Here is a 26,847-nt window from a genome sequence, read left to right as displayed (position 1 = left end):
AAAGTTTTTTTTTTTATATTATTTACTTTCTACTTTTTAGACTTGGCTGTAGCATTGTTAAAAGGCATACTACCGAAACAAACAAAAAAAGGAATTTGCATGCATTGTAATTTCTTAAACGAACGAATTTGTTTATGACCTTGAGCGTATCTAATGCCGTCTTAGGCCGAGACCGAAAAGCTTCGCCAATTGCCTCTGTCTTTTGAAAGTAGAAGGCCTACCTTTGTGTAACATCACGGCGACTTTCAATTAAAATACAGTTCATTCTCTAACAAAACCTATATTAAGTCAAATTTAAAACTTTTTAGAAAACTACAAAAAAATTCAAAAACTTTTCACTAAAATTTCAAACTTTTTTCTCACAAGTGTTAGAATTTTTTTGAGTACGCAGTTTTATAATTCAATTTTAGTCTAACAGGTTTCTTCCATATAAAAATAAATTGTATTTATTCGTTATATGCGACAAAAAAATCTAAAAAATCAAGGGTAATTTTTAGCCACTTGAAACTTGCACATTGTTAGATTGAAATTGAATGGGTTATAAAACTGCGTACTCAAAAAAATTTTAACACTTCTGAGAAAAAAGTTTGAAATTTAGGTGAAAATTTGTTGCATTTTTTTGTAGTCTTTTACAAAATTAAAACTTGGGTTTATATGGGTATTGTTAGAGAATGAACTGTAGTTAAATTGAAAGTCGCCGTAATGTTACACAAAAGACAGAGAAAATTCCAATTTTTAGCAACCTCAATCTTGCACTTTATTATGCTAAAATTAAATTTGTTTTAGAGTCTAATTAATTTAGGTGAAACCTTGCCGATTTTTTTTTTAATTTTTGTACAAAGTTTGATCCAAACCCAGTGATCTACCACATTTTTTTTGAAATCTACCACGTTTTTTTCCAGATTCTACCACACAGAATTTTTTTTTAAGTCCGATCACTTTTCCTTCCAAAATTTGGCTACAAATTCACTTACAGCTTCCCATCTCTACAAACAGGTTGCACAGAGGAATGAATATTCACGCCAGTTCTGGCCTGCGTATGAGCTCATTTTTTGAAACATTGCGAATGTGAACTTTAAAATTCTACATATTTACGTATGGAATTCTGATCCAGTTATTTATTTAAGGTTGCGATTAGACGTGCTTATACGAGATGCTTGCTCATTATTGAACAAATATGTACATATCTATGTTTTTATTGTGTATTGTTAAATATGTACACACAGCTGATGATCAATTCGTTAGATATGTATGTATGTATATGTGCATTAGAGTGGATCGAATTTTTTTTTCCTTAAGTCCTTTTATGCTAGTGAGGCCAATTACAAATTTGTAAAACTGAAACTACATTTTACCTAATGGAACGCTATATTTCAACTTGAATTAAAAATTACAATGGAATGCTATCGAAACCTTTACGAAGAGGTCAAAAGTAAAATGCCTCAAAGCCTAATATCCGATTATTCTCAGAATTAATAGAAATATGAAACATCAGCACCTTGCTCTCATTCGTTCATGTAACTGTGAATTGTTTCTTTAAAGAATGTTTTGTTAAAGAATGAATTATGTTTTTATAACAAAATAAGCAAAATTAAATAAAACAAGTAAGAAAGTCTAAGTTCGGGCGGAGCCGAACATTAAATACCCGGCGCAAGTATTAAATATATGTTTTTTCACCTTTCCGAAACCTTCCGCTAGATGGTAAGCCGGGGTGTATCAATTTTTAGTAAATTAGCGTCCTTCAATTTCGAAATATTGAAGTTTCAAGCATTTCTTAAATTTACCGTTATATGAGAATCGGCCGTTATTTTAGTCCGATTTCAATAATTTTCAACGTTTTGCTTACACGTGGCAAGTACAATAACCATACCGAGTTTGGTACAAATTGGTAGAACGGTTACCGATATACTTATATGTGATCATAAGTGGGCGGTGCCACGCCCATTTTCCAAAATTTTACCATAAACGTATTTCTTGGTAAAGAATTGTTGCAAGCATCAATTTTGAATAAATTAGCTTCAATATTTACTGATTTATCGAAGATTTTGTATTTCTCTAAATTACCGTTATATGGGATGTGGGCGTGGTTATTGTCCGATTTTAAAAAGTTTCGGCGGTTTTTTATGCTGTACCAAGGCCAACAACTGTGCCAAGTTTGGAAGAAATTGGTGCAGCGGTTACCAAGATATACACATGTAACCATAAGTGGGCGTGGCTACGCCCATTTTCCAAAAATTTATAATATTCTTATTTTTCGTCTAAAACTTATTATAAATATCAATTTTGAGTGAATAATCTCCAGTAGTTACTAAAATATCGCAGTTTTCGTATTTCTGAAAATTACCGTTATATGGGAAGTAGGCGTGGTTATTGAGCGATTTTAAAAATTTTCGGCCATTTAGTATGCTGTGCGAAGGCCAACAACTGTGCCAAGTTTGGAAGAAATTGGTGCAGCGGTTACCAAGATATACACATGTAACCATAAGTGGGCGTGGCTACGCCCATTTTCCAAAAATTTATAATATTCTTATTTTTCGTCTAAAAATTATTGTAAATATCAATTTTGAGTGAATTATCTTCAGTAGTTACTAAAATATCGCAGTTTTCGTATTTCTGGAAATTACCGTTATATGGGAAGTGGGCGTGGTTAAAGTCCGATTTCGCCCATTTTCAATACCAACCTACCTTGGATTAAGGGAAACCTACATACCAAATTTCGTTGAGATATCTCAATTTTTGCTCGAGTTATCGTGTACACGGACAGACGGACAGACGGACAGACGGACAGACGGACGGACAGACAGACATGGCTTAATCGATTTCTTTTTTCATCCTGATCATTTATGTATACATTTGTCTATATCTATCTCGATTCGTTTTGGCTGTTACAAACAACCGTTATGTGAACAAAATTAATATACCCTTGTGCACAAGTGCGCTCGGGTATAAAAAGTATAAAAATATTTGGGGTATTCACAACGGTGTCGTAAGTGTAGTATTGTTGTATGTCGTAAACCTTAAACGCCTAAAATATATATTAAGAGGGGTCGCAAAGTACCATCAAAGTCATATTGTGAATTTTCGCCGTGTTAAAAAATATTTGGTTGTGGTTTTAAGTTCTCTAAAAATTTATTTAAGCTTTTAAAGTTTACGACATACAACAATACGACACTTAAGACACCGTTGTGAATCCCTCAATTGAAAAAATTAGACAAAACTTCATTGATTTATCATATTTTGGTAATTTATCGAGCTTTGTATAGCGCTTATTTTCAGTTTTTTTTCTGGCATACTTTTGCCAGCCCTGATAGCAAATATTCATGTCAAACCAGTGGTGTTCATTTTACTCGCCACCTATATGTGTATAGGTCCTCGTTCCACAAAATACACGTCATAATCTAAAATATTTGTTTATTTGTTTAATTTTCAAATATAATAATGCCATAAAGCATTGAATTTTTTTAAGAATGATCTATATTTTTTACAAAAAAAAAATATCCAAAATTACATTTGTACAGAAAAAATGTTCTTTTAAGTATAAAGTACTCAACAATTCCACATTTTGATAAAGCTATACCTAATTGGCTATTATATGAGTTATTACAAAATACGAAAAAAATTCCAGGTTACTTTTATATAGAAAAAATCTGAGTTATTTCTTCTGTCACGGGTGGGACAAAAAAAAACGAACCTGCTTTTTGGAGCAAATAAATTTTATGGAAACTGCGAACTTATTTCACTTTTCTGTGTGAACTTGACTTTATTATGAAAAAATCCGAAATTCATCTGTCATGGGTGGGACACGTACGAATTTTTATATGAAAAGGAGCTTTTAGTGCGGTCCATATTAAAGATTAGTTATTAAAATATATAAGAAGCCAAGTAGGGGTTCAATTCACTCACGTTTTACCATACGATAGTGCTTTTTATAAAAAAGAAAATGCCTGGAACCGTCAGCCTAAAAAATTATTAAAAATCAATGCGATTTCCTAGTGTCTTGAAATTTCCACTTTTAACTTAACTTCAATTTAATGGGCTATGGCATACCTAGAATATTTCAAGAAGTTTTGCAAAAAAAAGTGTAAAATTTTTGGGTGTAATTGTTAAAGTTTGTTGAATTTTTATAATTTTTATACGAAGCTTGAAATGTGGATTTATGTGGTTATGGTTAGGTAAAGTGCTAGGGCTTTTATAAAGAAAACTATAAACATTAAATAAAAAAAATAAAAAACCAAAACTGTTCAAAATGTCACTTAACTTAATCAGCTGACCAGTATATAGGTAATCGGCGACTCCGTGCTTAGAACTTGATTCAAAACGTAAAAAAGGTAATTAAAATGCATTTAAAGCTTTAATTTGTTCTCATTTTCGTTGTTGGTGTTTCCGACATGGTAGGAGTGTGATGTAATGTGGAACGATTTTCCGTCATCCCTTGTCAAATTTGGTTTGGAGACAAACCGGTTTCGGTGTTGTGCCATCTTCAGTGTAATTTTTCGTTCTTTAATTTGTTGTTTTTGGTTGATTTAAGAATTTTACGAATGTCTTATCCACACGTTTGTTAGTTTTATAAAGAAAATAATTTTTGCACCGAGGTTCAGTTTCCCTCGGTGTGGCGCGGCTATAATATTTTGAACCACTGTACATACGAGAAAGCCGTTATGAATGAATTATTTGTAGTTTGTCTAAAATTGGGAAACGAATCCATCCACTCTGAGATACGGATGACATCCTTGTCCCACCCGTCACTCTTATAAAATGTAAATTTTCTGTGTAAGTTATATAGTTGAGTTTATTATTTTATTAGTTTCGTATTAGCGCCGATATCTGACTTAAAGTTTTAACATTTTAGGACTTGTAAAATTAAGGATTTAAAAGAAAATACTTAAAGTTTGAACAGAAATAAGTGAAAATGTCTCACGTAGCATGTTGGAATGCCTCATATGTATGTATGTAGGTATGACTTAGACTTTTTTGGCCAATTGTTGTTTGTTTAAGTGCTAAGGCAAATTATGTCACTTTTATAGTATCATGAAATTGCTTTAATTTTCTACTATACAAAATCGATCCTGCCTAATGTACACACAGCTGATTGGCTGATTGATGAATTATATGTTTATGTACATACATATGTGCACTCATTTGTGAATGTGTGTATTGCATTTTTTTATTGTTCACAGCCTAAAAGTATGCAAGAATCTACAGACGAAGATCGTTGTATTCATTTTAGTTAATCAACCGTATTGATGTATTGATTGTATTAAACGTAAGAAAAATCGCGATGAACTATTGCATGTCTTTTGTTTTTCTTGTAAAAATTTTATTTATTTATTATTAACCGACTTCACAAAAAGGAGAAGGTTATCAGTTCGTCGGAATATTTGTTTTTTGTTTTTTTTTTTATGTGTGTTACAGGTGGTCCCATTCTAATTAGGTTTAAATCCGATCATTGGATCATGAAGAAATCAACGATTTGTATTCTATTCTAATGTAAATATTTTTTACAACCTTGCTGTTGCTGTCTTTGACTCGCATTTTGAATGTGATTCTATAAACAAATCTCACTCGATGGCATAACTCAAGTCTCTATTGCGTTCGTCAATTAAGCGAGAGTAAAAACGAAACCAATAAAGCCTGTGGAAAACAATTGATTAACGTCACTTTTGCTGGCTCTAAGGGCCGGCCCACATAGAACTTTGGCGTTGGCTTTGGCGTTGGCTTTGGTTTGACAGAACGCACGTCAAAATTATGGTTGCTACAATGAACGCTTGGCAGCGAATGCTTGGACCACTAAATTAACGTACTCACGTAACGCACTTCATTAAAAAGGAAAAGTATATTTCACATAATTTTATTTATTTGCAACAGCTGACGAGCGACGCACGCGAATAGATGACCAGTTGGCCATCTTTTTGCTTTGTGTTGGCGTGATTCGTTGTCGAATTTCGGCTATTTATGTGGACGGCTGCATTTGAATTCATGTATTGATAGTCAGCTGTTGAAGCGACGCCAGCGCCAACGCAACGGCAAAGTTCTATGTGGACGGGGGCCTTAAGTGTTCATGCACTTTGCGTTTGAAATGTAATGTTTCTCAAGATGCGCAGCTGGTACTCAGCCTCCTGCTGTTAGCGCCTGTCAACCACTCCCGCGTGCCTGATAAAATAAAGTACGTGCTTATCAATTTGAAACAAAATTATGGACAGAAAATAATTTTAAATTATATTCGAATATCTACAAAGTAGATAATAAATCTAAGCCGCTATTATTTAGCGCATGTGTGTGTAACGATTATCAGTTGCTGTTATCAACCCACCGCGCGCGGCATCTTTCTCGCGAGTTGTCCGTAAATAAGTATTTATTTGTGTTTACAATGTATCTGCTATATCTAATGCAAACAGGATGTTGGGTTACCCGAATCAGCCACTGGAGAAAATTTAGTGCCTCACAAACACGTAAGCATAAGTTTGCAATGGCTTTTGTTATCAACAAAGACAATAATCGATGTTTATTGTGTGGCTATAAGAAATCTGCAGCAATGTTAATATTATAATTAATTAAAAGTACATTTGTTTCCATTGGTTTGTGTTTTTTTTCTTTTCTTACTCTTTGACTGCGCTCTATGACCGCGAATTCTTTGCCCATTCCGCCGCCGCATCTATGGTCTGGTATTTAAATGTAAACGCAGCACTGTGCCAATTCTCAGTTCAGTTTCGCTCAGCCAGCACACGTCTCTACAAGGAACGCGTTTTTTTACTCGCACAAAATATAAGTTACCGAATAGTGTTTCGTGACTAAATTTTAGTAGTGAAAAAAAAAACACGGCAAAATTGATTGTTTAAGTGAAACGTCAAAAATTCCCTCCGTTTACTGTATCAGCTTGCCAGCGGAGGAAGACGGCGAAGTAAACGGCAAAACGGCGAAACGCAGCAGAAGTTTTACAAGAATGTTCAAAGCCCGCCTAAAGACGGGCGCCATTCCGGAAATGGAGGTATCAGATTACTTTTCCTTAGACGTAAAACAATTCACTTTGGCCCCCGAAGTTGTATGGGGTTTAAAAGCATTCAGCCCTATCGCCAATTCCATGTGAATAAATCTTTCCCATAATTTAACTTGCAAAACAAAAACAAATTGGGAAAAATGGTTTTTGTTTTGCTTTATAATTTTTGGGAATATGTGTTCATGTGAAATCCGCGATAGGGCCGATTATTTTTCAATCAAGGCTGGACTGATGCGCCATGCGGAAAAGGATAATCTATAATCTTTATGAAGCCATTATCAAGCCATTATCAAGCCTTTCCTCCATTAGGTCTTTGTCATTGCGGAATTCACTACAAAAGTCTACATTCGTTAGGAAGTTAGAGCGCGCGCAAAAATGCCCCATTGTTGCAATCAGAGGTGCGATCCGAACCACATTTTAACTCCAGCGCTTGACGCTATGCTTGGCTTCGTCCGCAGTTCGCTCCACCTTAAGGCTAAGGCACCCAAGTTTGTTTTTCAACTCGGTGTCGACAATATTTGAAACTTTGAGTTGATACTTGAAGAATCGGGCTGTTGCGCACTGCGGCTAGCTCTGATTAGATATATCTCATTGCATGCCTCTGGTTCAATAACTTTCCCTACCTTCGCCAAAAGCCAATCTAAAAAAAAAAAACGAAAAGCTCATTTTAAATATTTTTACAAGGGTTTATTATGTTTCACCTGTGTAATCAAATTTTGTAATCAATTTTTTACCAACTTCCCGATGAGCCAGAGACTTGTAACTTCAAACTTAGCTCGGGGGCCCATGACAAGGTAATATAAAACAGGAATGAATCCGCTAGGTGGCGCGGATGTACAGATATTTGAAAAATTGTATATATAGTCCGATTTAGACGTTAGGTGTTGCGTGGATCGATTTTTCATTATTTTTACTAACCACAACTAAAAGCCTGTCTTTAAAATGTTTACCTTCAGTATTAAAATTGGAATTTCCTTTTTTTTAACCGAAAAATAGTATGCGATGAACTTTGAGAAAAAAACGTATCCGTTTTTTTTTTGTTTTTGTGGCCATGGAAATGAATTTCTTGATACAATAACAGCTAAGATATGTATTTAAAACAGTTAAGACTGGTTTCAGGTCAAAAAAGAAAAAAGAATAAAACCTTCATAAAGATCAAGCGTATTCTTCTATCCAACGAGAAAATTTTTGATGAATTCTAAATCTCTAAAGCTGTAACGGGAAACCTTTTTTTGCTATAACTTCTAGTTCTCGAGATACTTGATTTTGTCTCCTTTTTTTCAAAGATAGAACACTGTGCGGCGTGTATGTTAAAAAAAAAAAAATAACACAAATGAAAGCTGAGCCATTCCATTGTGACTATTGGGGAATTTTACTCCAGAATCTGATCAATTGTGAATAAAACTGCGAAAGATATTTTTTTACATAAAACGGTTACTTAGTTCTTGTAACTTCTGTGCTATCCTGCCTTAACTATCCCTATTTCAGTAATAACCCTCTTGCTAAATTACTACATGTCATTGGTCTGTAGAAAACTTAAAAAAAAAAACAAGTAATTTTTAAGCAAAAAAAAAACAAAATCGACTTGAATTCTCGTATACAAATTTAAGATTATCGTTAATTTCTTCATGATCCAAGAATCGGATTTAATTAAACCAAATTAGTATGGGACCACCTGTGAGGTAAGACCTTTCCTTGAAAAAAGAATTATAGAAATCGGTTAACGTGGTCCAATCTTTGGATCATGAAGAAATTAACGATAATCTTAAATTCGTATACGAGAATCTTCATAACGAGGTCCAGATGCATTCATAGGGAGCCGGTCTCGAGTTATGTAAACTCTCGACCTGTGAATTCCATTCTGGGTACACTACCATCCGACGTGGACGGGACTGAACTTTGTCTGCTGCCCCGGGAGACCCGCACCACAATAGCCCAACTTCGCGCTGGATATTGAAGCAGGTTAAACTCATACCTGAGCAGAGTGAATGAAGATGCGTCCAACCAGTGCCCGGCATGCGTAGAGTCGCCACATGTCCCACGGCACCGCTTCGCTTGCCCCTAAAACCCCACTTAACTAACGCCCCCTGTCCCTGTGGATAGCCCCTGTAGAAGTTGCGCACTTCCGGGCCATTAGCTGAACCTGACGACAACGATGAGCCGACCCGAGCGGGTTTTAGTAGCTGCTACAACAACAGCAACAACAACAACAACAACTAAGAAAGAAAATTGCAACAATTTTCATATTTTTTTTCAATTCCAATTTCGCACACTTTCGATACCAGAAGCAACAACAAAATGCACTTAGGTCTCCTTTTATGCGTTTTTTTTATGCATAAAGCACTTCGAATGAGAATCAAAATTTTCGAAGTGAAGCAAAAGCAAAAAAAAAGTAGTAGCGCTGTTGCTGCTGTGCTTGCAGTTTTTCAAACGGTGATAAAAAGTTGCCGACTCGTTATTACACGAGGCAATTTTTTGTTGAACACAACAAAAATATTTTGTACTAATCAATCAATTAAAATACTTAAAATACACAATACAATACTTAAAATACACAAACGTATAATGTAAACAAAATCAGGGTCGCATAAAGAAAAGGTTGAATGGCTAAAAGTTGGCTGGCGATCAATTTTGTTGAAAGCGATTAGATGAAAGATCGATTTCACCGGGCAACTGTATGCAACTAGAAGTTGCCTCTAAACTCACCTCAAATACATATAAACTTGCTTTGATGGTTGAAAATGCAAACACAAAAACGCCATTGCAGAATATCTATAGAGAGATTGTATGTATCTTCTTACTTATCTACAATCCCCTATCAGAACTGATCAGAGTGCAATACTTACATACATACATACATACATATAAATTTAAATATTTTCTATCTTGCAAGATTATTTGACATCAAAATATTTTGCTGTATTAAACCGTATGTCCCGTTGATGTCATTAAATATTCGTACATACATACACATACATATGTATCAACAAACATACATATTTACACTATTTGTTGTATGGTTTTGATGAACTTAATTGATGAGTCCCATGATTACTTGCATTCAATCACAAGAAAGTCGTAAAAGTTTTTTAATCAAACAAGCATTGATGAATAAAGGAACATTTGTGCACATATAAGTATGTACATATGTATGTTAGGGCGGGGTCAATTTGTATGGGAGATTTTTTCTACTAAGCATGTTACTACAGAAGGATGCTACGTTTAATTCTAAGCGAATTTGCCAAAGAAAGACTGGGTCTAAAATCAATTTGGAGTTTGCCAAACTGCGAACATAGGTTTCTTAGCATTTTGCTGTGTTTTGGGTTTTTTTTTGGTATGAAGAAATAACTTGCACCATAGTTTCTTCGGCAAATTTGCTTAGAATTACACGTAGAATACTATGCTAGACCCGTATTGTCAAAAAATAAATTTACCCGCCCTAATGTATGTACGTACATATGTATGTATGTTTTTTTTTTCCTCGGGGATGTGTCTAATATGTGCATGCATGTATAGCTGCGAGTAAAATAATAGCGGTAAAATTCAAAATGATGCTACTGGTAACTAATGTTTTTTTATTTATTGTTAATAACTTTCATTTAAAATATGGGTCGATCTGTATCAGAAAAAGCTTAAAAAAAGTTTCAAAGCTTGCACAAAGTTTACAAAAGTTAATTAAATAAAAAAAAAAAATGTTCATCAAAATTTCAAAATTTTTCAAATCGAGTGTTGGCGCATTTTCTTCCATACAACGCATGAACCAAATTTATTCGCGTACGGAACCAAATGGATGTGCGACAAAAAAAAAATCTAAAAAATCAACGGTAATTTTTAGCGACTTGAAATTTGCGCTTTGTTATCCTAAAATCGAATGAGCTACAAAACTGCATACTCAAAATCTTCTGAGAAATCTAATTTGAAAAATCGAAATTTTGATGAACATTGTTTTAAATTTAATTTATTTTTGTGAATTTTGTGCAAGCTTTGAAACTTTATTTATGCGGTTTCTGTTACGGATCGATCCATATTTTAAATGAAAATTATTAACAATAAATAAATAAATAAACATAAGTTACCAGGAGCATCATTTTGGTTTGTACTGCTATTATTTTGCTCGCAACTGTAAGTATATACTGGGGTTTGTGAATGGGCTTGTGTGGAGGTCTATGCATGTATATGCATGTACGCAAATCTAAGCTGCTGATCGTGTGCGTACATCGTATAACTGGAAGTAATCGCCAAGAAGTTTAGAATAATGTCAATGCGAATAATTTATTTCAAAATGCATAGCCGATAAATATGTACCTACATACGCGCGATTTCTTTGTTACATTTTAATTTTGCTTCCATTCTTACACCTTTCTTTAAATGCTGGCCACAAAACGCCAGTCATCACCAAAATAATATTAAAAAAAAAATAATAATTCAAAAAGACAACAAAATTAATAAACATTTACCTGTATTTTATTTTAGCTACCAACCACCATTGAGGGGGGTGTCCTTTCAATATTTCACATTTTCTTCTCTTCATCTCTGCTGCTATCATCAACAAAGCAAACTTTTACAACCAACAAAAACAAAAAACCCATTTGGCAACAAACGTTTTCGGCAATAAATAAAAGCATTTAAAAAATTCGGCACTGTGACGTTGCGAAAAAACCACAATCAGGAACAGTTTGATTTGCATACCCATCCACACAAAAACACACACGCTCGCCAAGCACCTGATTAATAAAGAATACATACATACAGTGCGGTGATCTAAGCACAAATCATGAAGAAAAACGATCCGCCTTTAGCTTGCCGCAGCGGCCAGTTGATTAACAAATCAACTGTCAGCACAAACGCGACGGTGGCAACCACGGCTGCAACGACTGGCAGTATCAGCTTCAGGGGTAGCAGCTCGTCTACTACAACCGTTATTACGACAAACTGCGCAAGTGTTACCACTAGCGGCGATCGGCAGCGAGTAGTTTACAATGAAACCATCAGCGCCCTCATACGCGGCCTCCATGACACCGGTATTCGAGATATCAACACTTTGCATTTGCCCCTAGTCGATGAGGCGGGCGAAGAGGTAGCCGCTACAGCTGTACAGCCAGTAGCGGCGCAGCAGCAGCAGCCATTACTCAACACCAAACCGCTGGATCATTCCAGCTCGACGCCGAATTCGGTGCTATCTACGCCAAGGGCCAAATCGGAAATCGTACCGCATGCCTCGCTGCCGCGTCTCATCATTAACATCGATCGACCGGCTGATGATGAAAGCGTGGGCGGTAGAATGGTTGCGGGCGCCCATGGAACTTATACATCGCTTTCACTCTCCCCTGACGATCTGGAGTTGGCCAAACAAAATGGCACCGATTTGCCGCTGAGTCCTGGAGGACGTCGATTCAGCCAATTTAATTTTGCGCTGCGCCGTTTTTCGCACGTACACAACCCGGCGGTACACAATGGGAGAATTCCCGTTTCAAAATTTTCGATTGTAACTAACCAAAAAGCCGCATGCCTTGATCACGCCTCTATTCCTAAACGTTGCTCTGTTGCATTCGCCAAATCCTCGCCACCTCTGTGTGCTCGCCTCACTCACTCAATTGCTGGTTCGTTCATCTCTCGATCATTCCTATTCGCCTGTTGCCTGCCCACTGTCCGCTCTGCTCCGCCGCACAAAGTCGCATCTTTTTTATTCGTCTTCAACGCTACGCTAATTCCGGCTGGCCCTTTCGTTTTGCCCCGGTTTTAGCTCTAACTTCTGCACTTACATATCTGTTTGCCTAACCAACTAAACACTATTCTGCCAACTCTACTGCGTTATTCAGCTACTCTCTTCGCTAAACGCTCGCTTGCTATTATTCTCTTCTGATCTTCGCCTTGCGCCTACTTTTTCCTTCTTGACTTGTTCAATTTTGCTACTTAATCTTCCAGTCTAGTGTCATCACTCAACAACACTTGTTAAGCAGCTCCCTTTTCGCTCCCCATTTCATAAAACGTTGTAGTTTAAGCTACCTTTGCTTGCGTCTATTTTTACACATCCATCCTTTGTTATCTCGCAGTCAATTGGTTGCATCGTTTGTCTGGACTCATCGTTTTTCCTATATCGTTAAGTGTAGTTGCATGCAATCGTGGTTTGTTGGCTGGCTGCTAATTTTGCTTTACTTTTATTATTTTTTTTTGCTGTTGTCGTTCTTGCGGCGTTCCCATGCTTTGATCTGTTGTTGAAGTTATAAATAAATAGTCAGCACGATGGATTCAATAAGGTGAGTGAGTTTCATGTAAAGAGCTCGACGACATGCATGCATTTTTGTTACAACATTCTGCAGATACTGGGTCGAGTGATGGGTTTAGTGAACGATCTCACTGATCTAAAAATTAATATTTAGCTTTTAGTTTTTCCATCGAGGTGTATCGCATTGCCCTGAAAACTCTGAAATATGGTATTAAATATGCATTGATATGGACGATATCGCGCGTTAAATAATATAGAGATGTAACTCAAAATTTACGTTTTTGAAGATTTCATTATTTATATTAGTATGCTTTATAAGTAGAATTATTGAAACTAACAGATAAGCAAACTTCCCAAATGTAGCGAAGTTATGTATGTGTATTTCCAACTGTCGTTTTGTATACCAAATGTATGAATTGATAAAAGTTTGATTGGGTTTTCCCACAAAATCGAAATTTTGAAATACTTCGTTACATTATTAAACGTGCGATATGTATTTCCCACCGCATTATAAAGTGAACAAATGAAATAAGTCACAATCATCAATTATTTTTATACAAGGAAATAATAAAATAACAAAATTCATTAGCCACGAGCAAAAAGGGTAATTACAAAAAAACAAACATCATTTCTAAACAAGATCTCCACTGTCAATGGTTTTATAAAACAAAATGAATAATTCTTTACATATTGACAAATACGTCATTACAGTCAATTAGTCATCAAGCAGCAAGTAGTTGAGTCGATTTTTTCTCAGTATTTACCGCTGCATGGATGGCTCTCTCAGCTGCAACGGGTGTTCAACTTATTTTACGTATTTTTTTGAAATCTTAATTTTTCTTAAATAGCCGTTTTCAAAACATTTGAAGAAATTCTATTCGCAACACTATATTTCAAAGAAATTATTTCTTAACTAAAATCAGCGTAAACTGTGACTACTTATATATAAATATCTGAATTTCCAGGGATGTTTTTTTCCAGAATTGGTAGAATTTCCGCGATTGTAGTCAAAATAAAGTCGACTCTAAAGCTAAAAGTTATTTAATATTTCGATAAAGAACTAATTACTAATTAATTAGTAGGAAAACTCCGTGGAAACATATTTTAGAAATTTCTAATAAATTTTACATTCTTGAAAAAGTCTATGATATTTTAGTGAAACATTTACATACAACTCAATTCTGAGTGAACATAAACATGAAACAAACTGTATTCTAGCATCTACATACATATGTGGCAAGTAAGAAAGCATTCACGCAAGTAGTTTATGTCTATTTATTGTTTAACAATAAAAGACAATGTCTTTAATACATAAAGGTCTGCCTACATACATACATGCCCACATTGTATGTGAGAGCCGCGCAGAGTACACTGAGGGTGTTCACAGTATGGACCAATTGCTATGCAAGAACGCCAAGTAATTGACAGTTTAATAAAAATGGGTTTTAAACGAATAACTAAATGCTTTAGGTGTTGAGTTATTTTGGGGTAAAATGTTTCATTTCGAAAATGTCCCAGTCTTCACTCTCGAATAATACAAACATATCGAGCACTAACCGCAAAAAAAAAAACGTAAGCGAAATTTTTTTTCGAATTTTTTTTTTTTTATGCAAAAATATTCCTCTAGCCCGGGATGAATTTCTGCATCAAAAATCAAATTTTGAAAAAATGTCGTTTAGCTGCTCTGCTAATCTAACCGCTTCCAAGAGTGAATACCGTTCATCTGTGGAGTTTAATGATCCGTAATCGTAGTATCGTAAAACTTAAATAGTATCACTACGCGTGCGTGAGTATGTGTGGTTTGTATGTTGCTTTTAGTTGTTGAACATTGTGTTGTGCTAAGAACGCAAAGCGTTGTAAGTCAAGGATTGTTGTGGCTGTGGTTTATGTATATCTGATCGCGCTGTTACTTCTCGATCGCTGTGAACTTCACTGTCAGTGACTTGCCCTTGCATAGATGCAGGCATTACATATATGTACATACATACATACATATGTACATACGTAAATACAAAGCAAGCGCTTGAAAAAAAAAGCTTCTAATGAAATGAATTTATATTAAAAAAAATTTGATTTCATAAAAATGTAAAAAAAAAATAAGTTTTTATTCAGTGCGTGAGTTTCGAGCGTTTTTGTTTTTTGTTGTAAAACTAGCACCGTCACCAAATTGACGGTTGTATTGTGAGAAACACAATGATTTTTTGGTTTTTTCTCATTTTGTATTTTCCCTCGCCATCGACATCATCCTCTTCGACGAAACCATCCGTTGCCATTTAGCTGCTCATTTGCGTCACTCTTTGGCTTGGATGGAATCCCTTTTGTTAAACGCAATGGAATTAATGCACTTTTACAACAACAAACCCACAAATTTATGTTTTAAATTTGCATTGTGCAAGTGAATTAAAGTAAAAACGTCTATAAATATACATACTCGTAATTTTGAAAGGTTCTGGTTTTGTAAATGCAATCAATTGGGTTTTTTCGACGTGAGTAAGACTTTTGGCACAGTCTTCTAGGGGATTTTTGTAGGCGGTATAATAATTAAAATATTCTACTACACTCATTTTTCAATTTTTTTGGTATTCTTTTATTCGGCTTTAAGCACATATCAGGGTTGGAAATAATAAAAATATATTCAGCCTCATCGCGTAAGTCGTAAATTAGACAAAATAGCACGACTCGACAGCGTTGGCAATGTCAGCATTATCATCGAGTAAAAGTCGGGTTTACATGGCCGGCGAAGCATTTAAATTTTAGCCTTTGCGAAAGTATTTATCTAGACTCCAACTCATCATCACCCATAAAAGTCAAATTATAAAATATACCTACATACATACATACATACATTCCGACACAATTGAAAGGAAAGCGAGTCCCTTCCTGATCAATTTTGAGCTTTCTATCTAAGATCAGGCACAAGTGCAAGGCCAAAGCTCCCAGTTTAGGGAAGAGTTGCATTGATGATTTTGTATTTCCTAGTGAAAAAGTTACTAAAATTCCCTAATGGCGAGGAGAGCCACTACTGCAAAACTTAATGGCATGCAGTGCGTACCTTTCTTTATTAATAGCATGCTCAGCTTTAAAAAGACGATCTCATCAGAGAAGAGCAGACAAAGTGATTGGCCTGAGACTCCGACGTGCATCCATATTCTGTCGGTATATTCAATTCTCACGCTATTCGCGTATATCGGAGCCAGCCACCTATACGACACCTCTACAGCGGTTTAAATCTGTGCAGGTATAATGCCGCCCGGTCCCGGGGACTTGAAAAGTTTGAAGGAGTTTTTTTTGTCCATGCACAGCGACGATTATGGGCACCTGTTCGGCGCTCCTCACAAAACCCATGGATTCTCAGTTCAGCTTTATAACTTGAACTCAAAAGCATCCATCAGAAATTTTGTTGTTCGGCCACCTGGCTCTCTGAAGCAGCAACCTCGTCTCAGCCACGCACCGTCCGTTGTGTGGTATTGAACCTTAGTTAATAAAACTGGCTGCTGAATATTACCGCTTTGTACGCTTTCTTAAAAACACTTGCGGCACAAAATAATTGTCTTTCTATATGAAACAATTCTACCTTTTGTTATACAATGCAATGCAATAAGCACTTCCCCGTCAATCAATACAAATATCGACATCTCTTCGTTTCTTTATCTTTTTTGGCAATTTTTTTTTTATTTAAAGCCAAAATGAATTACACGAGTACTTTTTGTCGTTTTTTAATGTAGCCAATCACGAAAAGTCACCAATCATTGCAACTTAAAAACCAGAAAAAAAATACACAAAATTAAATAATATTCTCATAAAGTTTTTCATCACTGTCATAAATCTGCCAAAAACCTAAAGCCGCTGTGCCGCCACTTATTATTTCAATTTGAATGAACTACTAGTTGAACCATGTATTCTGTACCAAAACGAACTGCGAAGTACTACTTGCACTTTTAGTCATTTCTGGCGCACTAAAAACGCTTTCAGCAGCTCGAAATTCGCCCTAATTTGTGGTGAAAATGTTTCAGCTCCTCTTTGTGTTTTGCATAACATAATATCTGTAGTAAGGCTATATATATCGCGCCGAGCGAGTATAAATCTACCTGACCCGCTTAGCCACAGAAATACCTAGTACCGTTAGTGAAAGACGAGGGTTAAAACTCATAGAACTCAGCGCATTGCTCCACATGACCATTTGAAGCATTAAAACGCATTAAAGCTTAAATGGAGAATCGTGCTAGAGCCAAAACGACACCCGCCGAATTTCTACTCGTTTAAGACACGCGCAACATCCGACACGACATTAAAAAAATATCAGCAAAAAAACAAAACAGATTTCGTTTACTTCCAAGCACCAAAGATGCAGTGGAAAACTACAAACAACCAGTGAGGAGTTTTGAATCCCCGCCCGCCGACTGCAGCTAATGCACGTCAGCGCGAAACCACAGCATCCACTCTGGCTGGCTGGGCTCTCTCTCTGTCGCCGCCGCGGCAGCCGCCGCCACCACCACCACCACCACCACCAGCACCGTCGCTGCAGTTGTGATTTTCTTTGGCTTTCTGACCAGCACCTGCAAGGTGGCCAAGCGTTTTTGGATCGCAGTCATCGCGCGCGCACCACACAGCTACAACGTATCGAAGCGGTTGAACGGTCAAGACGCGCATGTGCAACACACGTCGTTTATTTTGGTGCTTTAACGAACCGAATTGCTGTGCGGCTATTGTCATCAATGCGCTTGCCGAGCAGCGGCTTAATCGCTGTGATTTGAACGGTGTTATTAAAAAGTCGGTTATTATTTGGTTGTTATTTGTGTAGCAATGCGATTTGTTGACCAAACAGTGGCGGTCAGGCCATAAGCGGTTAGCCTGTCTGATTGAAAAGCGTCGAATGCAATGAGTTTGGCATTTGCTTTGTTGTTATTGCAATTTTTGCGTTATAAATAGCAATACGCGCTCCGTAAAAAAAAAAATAATAATAAAAAAAAAGTGATTCATCTGGTACTTGGCTTAATCGCTCGCTTTACGAGGAAACTGTGCGCGCGCATTCCGGCTGTTGATCTCGAATCGTTTCGCATTTACAATTCGATAAATTGCAAGTAATTCGAAGTAATTCTTTTATCAGCGCTAAAGTTCAAATGCATTAGACAAATGTCAAAGGTCGAATTCATGAGTTCCGCGTATGCGCGCCAAAACTAGCCTTCTCTACGCTCTCGAGAATAGACGTGCATGGCTTCGAGCAACTAACGGTACGCTCCCGTTGCCGGTTGGTGCATTCGCTGTGCCGCGTTCGCGATCACAATTGCATTGTCATTGGAGTGTGCGGCGGCGCGCCACTTTATTGGAGTGTGCGGCGGCGCGCCACTTTGGTTGGCATAATTGACGCATTGTGGCCATTCACAACACTCGCCCCAACTTAGCGATGGCGGCGGCAGCATCAATCAAAATGTCGTTGAGAGTGGCCAAAAGCCATGCGAACGCTATTTGCGCGCGATGGACATTCGCTTTGTTGCTATTTTCGTTGTTGCTACAAGACAGTGGTTGCCGCGCGCTGGTCACTTACAATCAATTTTTTTTTTTTTTTTGCTATTTACTCCATACATATGTATGTGTCTGTTCACTGTACATACATACTTATTTTGTTTACTTTTGCACACGATATTTCCTCGCTTTATTTGTTTGCTTTGCGTGTGCAATGCGCATTCATTCAAGATACTTAAAAGATACTGACTACTCGCGCATTGTACTTAGAATATTTCCCATCCGACGACACTTAACTAAATGCCCTCTGCATTTAGCCACACTCACCATCGACTCGCTTTCCCACCCCCATTTAGTCAGTCGGTATCACCAGACGTTCCACTTACTGGCTAAGTCGGTGAGCGCAATGCTGCCGCGAACATTTTTCCGCACCGTATGGCACGTATACCAACGGCGCGAAGCACAGTGGGATGAAGGGCATCAAATATGAGAGGAAAAGATACTTAAATTTACATAGAACCAACAGTGAGCATTTATAGGCATTTTTTATTTAATCACATACAATAATGTATATACATACGGATACTTAGTAACCCAATATTTTTTTTTTGTCCAAAAATATATAGTGTTGAAGATGAAAAGGGGTAAAAAATGCCACCTCTTGTAATTTTTTGTATACATTATAATTTAGGCGATCGCTCTCTAGGAGCCAAAGTTAAATTTAATTTTATTTAAATTTAATTTTTAATTTTCACGGAATAGCGGAATTTTAACGAAGCCGCTTCTAATTACATTTAAGGAATTGAACTCCGAATTCTCCGTATAGTAGGGGTTGGCAATAAACCAACCATCAACATCACCTCTTTCAATGCTATACGCCTTCGTGATCGTCAACACACTAGAGAAAAATAATATGCTAAGTGAAAACAATAACAACGTTAAATTTTCTTTGAGCTCTTTTTTTTACAAGTGAGTCGGTTTAATTTGCAACAATGCATCTAAAACACTTGCGTAAACATCGATAACACTGGTCTACAAATTTCAACTTTTTTTCTGCGAATAAGACGGGACCTGGTGTTTCTGAACGGATTTTTCGTGCTGAACACGAATCCGGGGTCAAAAATGTCCCATCACGTCACGTTTTCGAGAAAAAAGGGGTTGAAACCCCTAAAAACAGCGTTTTTGGCCATTTTCGAAAAATTATAGAGCTGAACCCTGACGTGGTACAAATTTTGCATATATCAGAAATTAAAGGCTAAACCGTGCCCTTTCGAATGAGCCCTATGCCGAATTGATCGCGTGCACCCTTAAAGCAGGGGGTGTATTTGTGTTTAGGGGTGCAGGAAAAATTGATCACAGAAAGAATTTAATCTTAAACGATCATAGAAAATTAATAATGCCAAGGTTTTAACTATATTAAAAGTCGCTGATTACGAATCTGCAGTTAGATTTTAAAAATTTAAGATGACGGGTCGAATATGGTGGATATAAAAAATAAACTGAAATTCGCTAAATAAAAATTTTTAAGTCCGCCATATTGGATCCGCCATTTTGAATTTTTAAAATCTAACTTCAGATTCGTAATCAGCGACTCTTAATGTAGTTAAGACCTTAGCATCATTCATTTTATATGGTCGTTTAAGATGAAATTCTTTCTGCGATCAATTTTCCCTGGACTCCTAGACACAAATACACCCCCTGATCTAAGGGTGCATGCGATTAATTCGGCATAGGGCTCATTCGAAAGGGCACGATTTAGCCTTTAATTTCTGACATATACAAAGTTTGTAGCACGTCAGGGTTCAGCTCTACAATTTTTCAAAAATGGCCAAAAACGCTGTTTTTAGGGGTTTCAACCCCTTTTTTCTCGAAAACGTGACGTGATGGGAAGTTTTGGACCCCAGATTCGTGTTCAGCACGAAAAATCCGTTCGGAAACACCAGGTCCCGTCTTATTCGCAAAACCCTTGTAGACCAGTGTAATCTGTTTTGGTACAGGAGAAAAGGTCACACAGGAGCGTAAACAAAATTTGTTGCATTATTTACATACAATTAGCTGTTTACACAAAATGTGCAATGAAATTACGTACTTAAAGATGCAACTGAACAAAAGAAATTCTATTTTCGATTGCCTTTTGGCATCAGTTAAACAGTAGACAACAGTTGTTAGATGAGCAAAATAAACTTGCTCATAATCTATATAAAATTACGGTGCATTACAACAGATATAAAAATATATATATATAAATATCAACTAAAATATAGCAAATAAGAGATCCGTTTTGTTATTAAAGATGTCGGTACCGTTGAGTACTTGTACATTTTTAATAAATTTATTTGAATTTGCATTATTCCATACTCCCAATTTTGCCTCACTGTGCAACTACATGCAGGCGGCAGCGCAATAATTTTCCGCACAATATATGAATTTGAAGTGACTACTGCATCGTAGTCGCACTGAAGACGCGCTGCGGTCTGCCTGTTATCAAGAATTGCATTCACACCCACATCAACCACCACTGTCTCAACAGCAACAAAGCAACAACAACAAAAAATAGCGCCTGTCGCTGCAAACTTACTGCTTAGCGCTTGAGGTTTGACGCTTGCCGCCTTGCCTGGCGATTGGAGAACGAAACACCGAACAAAAATAAAGAAACGCATCTCTTCTTGATCCGTTGATATCAGACGCGTGAAGTCTCGGCGTCGTTTTGTTGTTGAATTGTTGAACGCGTCGGTTGTTAAAATATTCATTGTCAGTTGCCTTGCAAAAGGCCAAGTTAATAGACAGTGAGCGAGAAGCGCGCGCCCTACAGCCACTATCAAAATCGGTAGCGCGAAAAATTCTTGACGGCAGAGATTTTTCTTTTGCAAGCAGAGCGTAGCGCGTGCGTGTATAATCAAAACGATTCGTTTACGTTTTGCATTTTTTGTTTTAGTTTTTAACTTGCTTTTTTAAAACTAGCTGATGTGATTGCGGATTCAGACTGAATGACCGAAAGATGTGTTTGTTTTTTTTTTTTGTTTTTGGTTACGTTTGGCGCACGCGCCAAAGCATTGTGATGCCAAATAGTGTGTAGTGAAGTTAAAAGAAAAAAAGTTTTAATTCATAATTTTTCTGTGATATTCTAAATATTTAGATATATATTTTTTATAAGTATGAGCTGGTGAGACATTTATCGTCAAGTTTCTCCTGCCGCGCAAAGTCATTTTAAATGCATAAATAAACAGAATGGGGGAAAAAAATAAAAAATAGCAATAAATTTAGTTATAAATTAAACGGAGTGACAACAAAATCGCATCGCTATTATCAAAACAAATAAACTAATATTTATTAAAATACCCACACAACCACCGCCAGATCTTCGTTTTTACTAACTGAAGTGTTCAAATACTATTTAGAAGCATGTGCATAATTAACTTTACGAATATTAACTACACAAAAAACAAAAAAAAATGTCTGCCATCAACTGATGAGTAGTAGTGTCTTTTGATTTTTTATCTACTAATCGCAACAAGTGAAGTCCGCGCGGCGACCCTTTTTGGAAAATCACAGCGAGCGCTCATCGTTTACCCATCCATATCGCGCACGGAAATCTACGCAGACATTTTTCAACGCGCTCTTGACATTTTTAATTGGTGACAAAATACATACATACTTTATACATAGATACAAGAACTTTGTTCCCCATTTTTCGTACGCTTTGCATTTAATTTAAAAGGCGGTGCGCTGTTCGCACCACAATTAGTATGAAGCTATCAAAGAGTTTGGACGAGCTGATTCTGAGCGCGTCGCGTCTAAGTCTGAATAATTTACGTTCACCAACACGGAAGAAAACAAAAAATGTTAGTATGTCTTCTTATATCTATTATAAATTTACTCCTTACCAAGCTTTTTTTTTTTTTAAATTATAAAGATGTCTTGTGTAGTTTTTGATAAGCAAAAGCCTTAACTAACAACAAAGTATGAAAGTATGTAGTGTGGTGGTGTTGATTTTGAATTCCTTCCTTTCAAGTTTTAACATTTTTCCAGTGTACTTTCAGTTGCCTTTCAGTTTGTCAAGTTTTCGCTTGAAAAACAAACAGACGTCAATTGCATCAGCAGATAACAGTGTTTTCTTAAATCTCTGACGCCAAACCCTGAAGTGCTGAGAGTAGATACTCAAACTTAACCATATACTTAAAGGGTTAACCAGTGCAAATTTTGGTTTAATTAAAAATTTTTAAACTAAAAAACTACGCCGTTTTACAACTCATTCAGCTCTAATTTTACCCGTGCCAGTGGATGCTATTACGAGAGCGCATCTAAATGGAGTGATAATTCGCATGTGATCCTACCTTAAAGTACGTTTACATATAAATATAATCACGTTTCAAAGCTGGTTTGTTAATCACCCCGTTTACAAGTCAAATCTCGAATTATTAGCTGTCAACGTTGTTGTGCCTGTTTTTCTCACAACTCAAGGAGTTGTCCAACTTCTTCTCTGTGCCACTGTGGTCACTTTTTTTCTGCTAAATTTCAGACATTTAAATATATTTTAACTAAATATACCTTTACAAAACTCGCTAGCGTTATGCGCGTCTAAAATATTCATCTGATTGCGAAAAAAATTTAAGGAGTCATTATGGCCATATTCGGAAAGGTGTTATGAGTTAGTTTGAACCGCTAGGTGGAGCTGGAGTTGCAATTTTTGTGAAATTAGTATTTTTGATCAGATTTGGGTCTTTTTTGAAACATATGTACAGGTGTGGAGGATAGCTTATTAAAAAGAAACCCGCATGTCGTTTTCCCTTTTCGCAAAGCCCCAATATTAACTAAATATGGACACTGAATTTCAAGAAGCTAGTCGCAGTATGAATTCGAAAAAATTTTAAATATGCAAAATCTTAAGGGTAAGGCTTGCGGGCCAGAGGTGTGCTTTCAGATGTCTCCAAAAATAAGGATGAAGCAAGAGCGGGAAAAAGAGACAGACTAATGCGGGGTTAGGGTATTTGGTATAAATATTTAGTTAGAATCGTTTCATCGCAGCACTTTTCAAGGACTCTGTTTTGTGTTGGATGGCGCGTTGAGCTCTGAGCCATTGAAATGGTGTGACATCAACAAAATGTTTCGTACATTCTTGAATTTTTTTCTATTGTATTTGAAGCGTGGTTGGGTATCAAAGACTGAATAATATCGCATCGTGTTCTCCCGGGTCTATGTGATAAACTATTTTTATTTTTTTTTCCTTTACCATTTTTTGTGTGCATCCTCAAAATGTTGGCCATGCTACAATTCGAAACTAATAAGAGTATGGAAAAGATTATAAGCTATGTACGTATATGCATACCTACAAACATACGTATAACTTTGGTCATATGGAATAGTAGCTTAAGTCGGGGGGGGCTGGGTTTAATATAATGCGCCATTCCCTTTATTCTTTGGACCACAAGGAATTTTTTGATGGCACTTAACGAAAATATTGACTTGCTAATTTCAGAACTATTCCTTAATGGCGTGGCATAAGTGCGTCATTTGCAATCGTACTCTGCGAATGGCACATTTATACTAAAAACCCTACCTTGCGACTTAAGCTACTATTCCATGCGACCACAGATATCTATTTACAATGTTTGCCTTTCAGATTTTTAATTTCCCCTTGTACATACGTGTATTCTCTTTACTACTTATGTACTTAGGGATCAACCCCAATATTTATTTTATTAAATTATTTTAGTGATTTACTCAAAAATTAAACTCGTTTTTTATGCCGCTTTTAAATTGTACATACATACATATATATATATACGGCATCTTAATGAAATCCAATGAAATTTTATCGTTCATCTTTAACATTTGGTTAAACTTCCGATGATTAACGATTTTAAAAGTAATACAGATGGCAAATGATTTCTACTTCCTTTTTATAAGTATGTATCTATATGCGTACATACATATATATATATGTACATATGTACTTGTTAAGATATGATCAGCAAAAAAGACGAACCAAACTGGATCTTCTGCCCTGAACTTGTTGCTGGAATAATTTTTTTGAATGAATTTAGTAAATTATCGTTTTATAAAAAGGTATATTCACCCCATATCACAACAAATTGTGTAAAGCGGCTAATGAATTTTGGTGACAGCATTCTTTTCTAATAAGGATATTTTTGTTCTAACGCCGAACTTAACATCCGGCCTATGCCTGAATTTTCACTAGATGTTGAAATAAACTAAAAAAAAAAGTCACAATAAAATGATGTAGTGTGGACATAGCCTTAATCACAATTATTTTCAATCAATGACCCGCATATAATGGAACGAGCAACTTTTTCATTAAAATTTTCCTAGTTTCAACGTCAAGTAGATATTCTAACAGTAATAGAATTTTTCCTATATTTAAGCAATAAGCATAATGACGCGTTTCCACTGGACATTGAATGACAATATAATTAAAGTCAAAGTTGGGCATTAAAAATGGCGGCAATTAAAGTACTCGTTAAGTTCATTTCCGCATGAAATTTTTGAAATGGCATACATTTTTGTCATTTCAGTGTGTAGTGAAAATTCGGAATAAGAGCAAAATATCTCAAATTATTGTAATTCATTCAAAATTACTACCGCTAACATCATTCAGACGTCTCAAACTGATGGATATTGGAGAGATACATACGTACTTGTTTTTTATTTGAACACTCAAGTTTGGATCGTATTGAGTATGAATGACGGATGCAAAGTCACACAATGCTCAAGATTGCAAGTTCCATTTACCCTTAATTTTTTTTTTGAATATGTATACATATGCACATATTTTTTGTGTATTTGAATGTAAACAAACTCAGAATACCTAAGAAAAATATTAAAAAAATCATAGGAATTTAATTCAAAGCCAAATCGGAGGCGTTTATCTTTTAATTAAATTTTATTGACTGAAGTGCTCGAGGCCGTTGTTCTCTTGCATGAGTACACTTTTTTATCATCGGTAAATGCATTAAATGTACATATATCTAAGTTATTGTGTATTCTGATTCTCTGCTTGAAATTTTAATTTTATTTATTTAATTAATTGATTATTTATTAATTTATCTTCTCCTGCGTGTATAGTGAATGAGTCAACTCGTTTTGTTTTACTGTTTGTTTTTTTTCAAATTATTTGTTCTCTAAACCGTCAAATATTGTTAATTTTTGGACAAAAATTCTTAATTGGCAAAATTATTTGCGAGTGAATCTTCATAAATCTTGAATCAGTAGCATAAACACTGATTCACTGATTATTGGGCTCTGCAAAGTATGTAATTGATGCTTCTATTTAGTATGAAACAAATTTACAAAGAAAGCAAGTCGCACCAATTTAAAATTTTTTTTATTTAAATTGTTACCATCAAGTTTTGTTTATTTTTCACATCGTCCACTATGAAATTTAAAAAAGCAGACTATTTTTTTGACACTTTAGATACCAAAAGCAACAACAAAATACACTTAAATGTTGTTTTTGGTCTAATGCTTGCTACCTGTTTGATATGCCTTGACTGATGCACACAGCTTTTGCTTTTGGGAAAGGGAAAGGTTGCTCAATAAAAATTACAAAAAATGTTGTATATTTGGAAACCACAATTCTTTCGCCGTTAGTTTGGTTTGGCGCGCATTAGGGGATTCACACAAATGTTTACAACTTCAGTGGAGACACTGAATGCTGCTTGTCTTCATTGCCTGCGCACTCTCTGCTGAGCTCTAAGCCAAGTGGGCCACTGCACAATGTTTTGATTGTTTAAAATTTACATTAAAATCATTCAAAGCTTGCTTTACTTGATAGGCCACAAAGTCATTTGGTGCATTGATTTAGGAGTTAAATTTTCGCTTTATCAATGCTAATTTCTGAAATAGCTTTCTAAGTTCGATTTTTCAAACGCGAGACAATCCAACGACCAAAAAAAAAAATATATGTACAGTTGTCCACAAAATAATAGGAGTGCGATATTATGACCAGTTTTGGCTATTTGTCTTTTGTTTATTTAATGTTTATTATTTTTTTATAAAAGCCTAGCTGGCTATACAACAAACACCATATAAATTCAGATTTTAAACTTTGTATAAAAATTATAAAAATTTTGCAATTTTCACCCAAATTTCAAACTTTTTAATCAGAAAAAATTCTGGTATGCAGTTTTGTAGCACATTCAATTCT

At 35.9% G+C, this 26,847-nt stretch overlaps 1 protein-coding gene across 9 annotated transcripts in view; it reads left to right on the top strand.

Annotated features, from left to right (window-relative positions):
- Positions 1–26,847, top strand: part of Arms (Ankyrin repeat-rich membrane spanning) — a 69,051-nt gene that overhangs the window by 17,271 nt on the left and 24,933 nt on the right. Inside the window, exon 1 of one of the 9 annotated variants that reach the window (XM_017619801.1) lies at positions 12,148–12,440. The exons of 4 other annotated variants lie outside the window; for them this stretch is intronic. In XM_017619801.1, the coding sequence (XP_017475290.1) occupies positions 12,276–12,440 (165 nt within the window). In that variant the 5' untranslated portion in view covers positions 12,148–12,275. 4 more of the 9 variants (XM_017619809.1, XM_017619858.1, XM_017619843.1 and 1 more) reach the window with 4 other exon arrangements.

The sequence above is a fragment of the Rhagoletis zephyria genome, unplaced genomic scaffold, assembly GCF_001687245.7.
Source record: "Rhagoletis zephyria isolate East Lansing unplaced genomic scaffold, Rhagoletis_zephyria_1.1 Rzeph_scaffold_00038, whole genome shotgun sequence".
NCBI classification, from domain to species: domain Eukaryota; kingdom Metazoa; phylum Arthropoda; class Insecta; order Diptera; family Tephritidae; genus Rhagoletis; species Rhagoletis zephyria.
The sequence above is the reverse complement of the archived record's forward strand: the minus strand, read 5'-3'. Positions and strand labels throughout refer to the sequence as shown.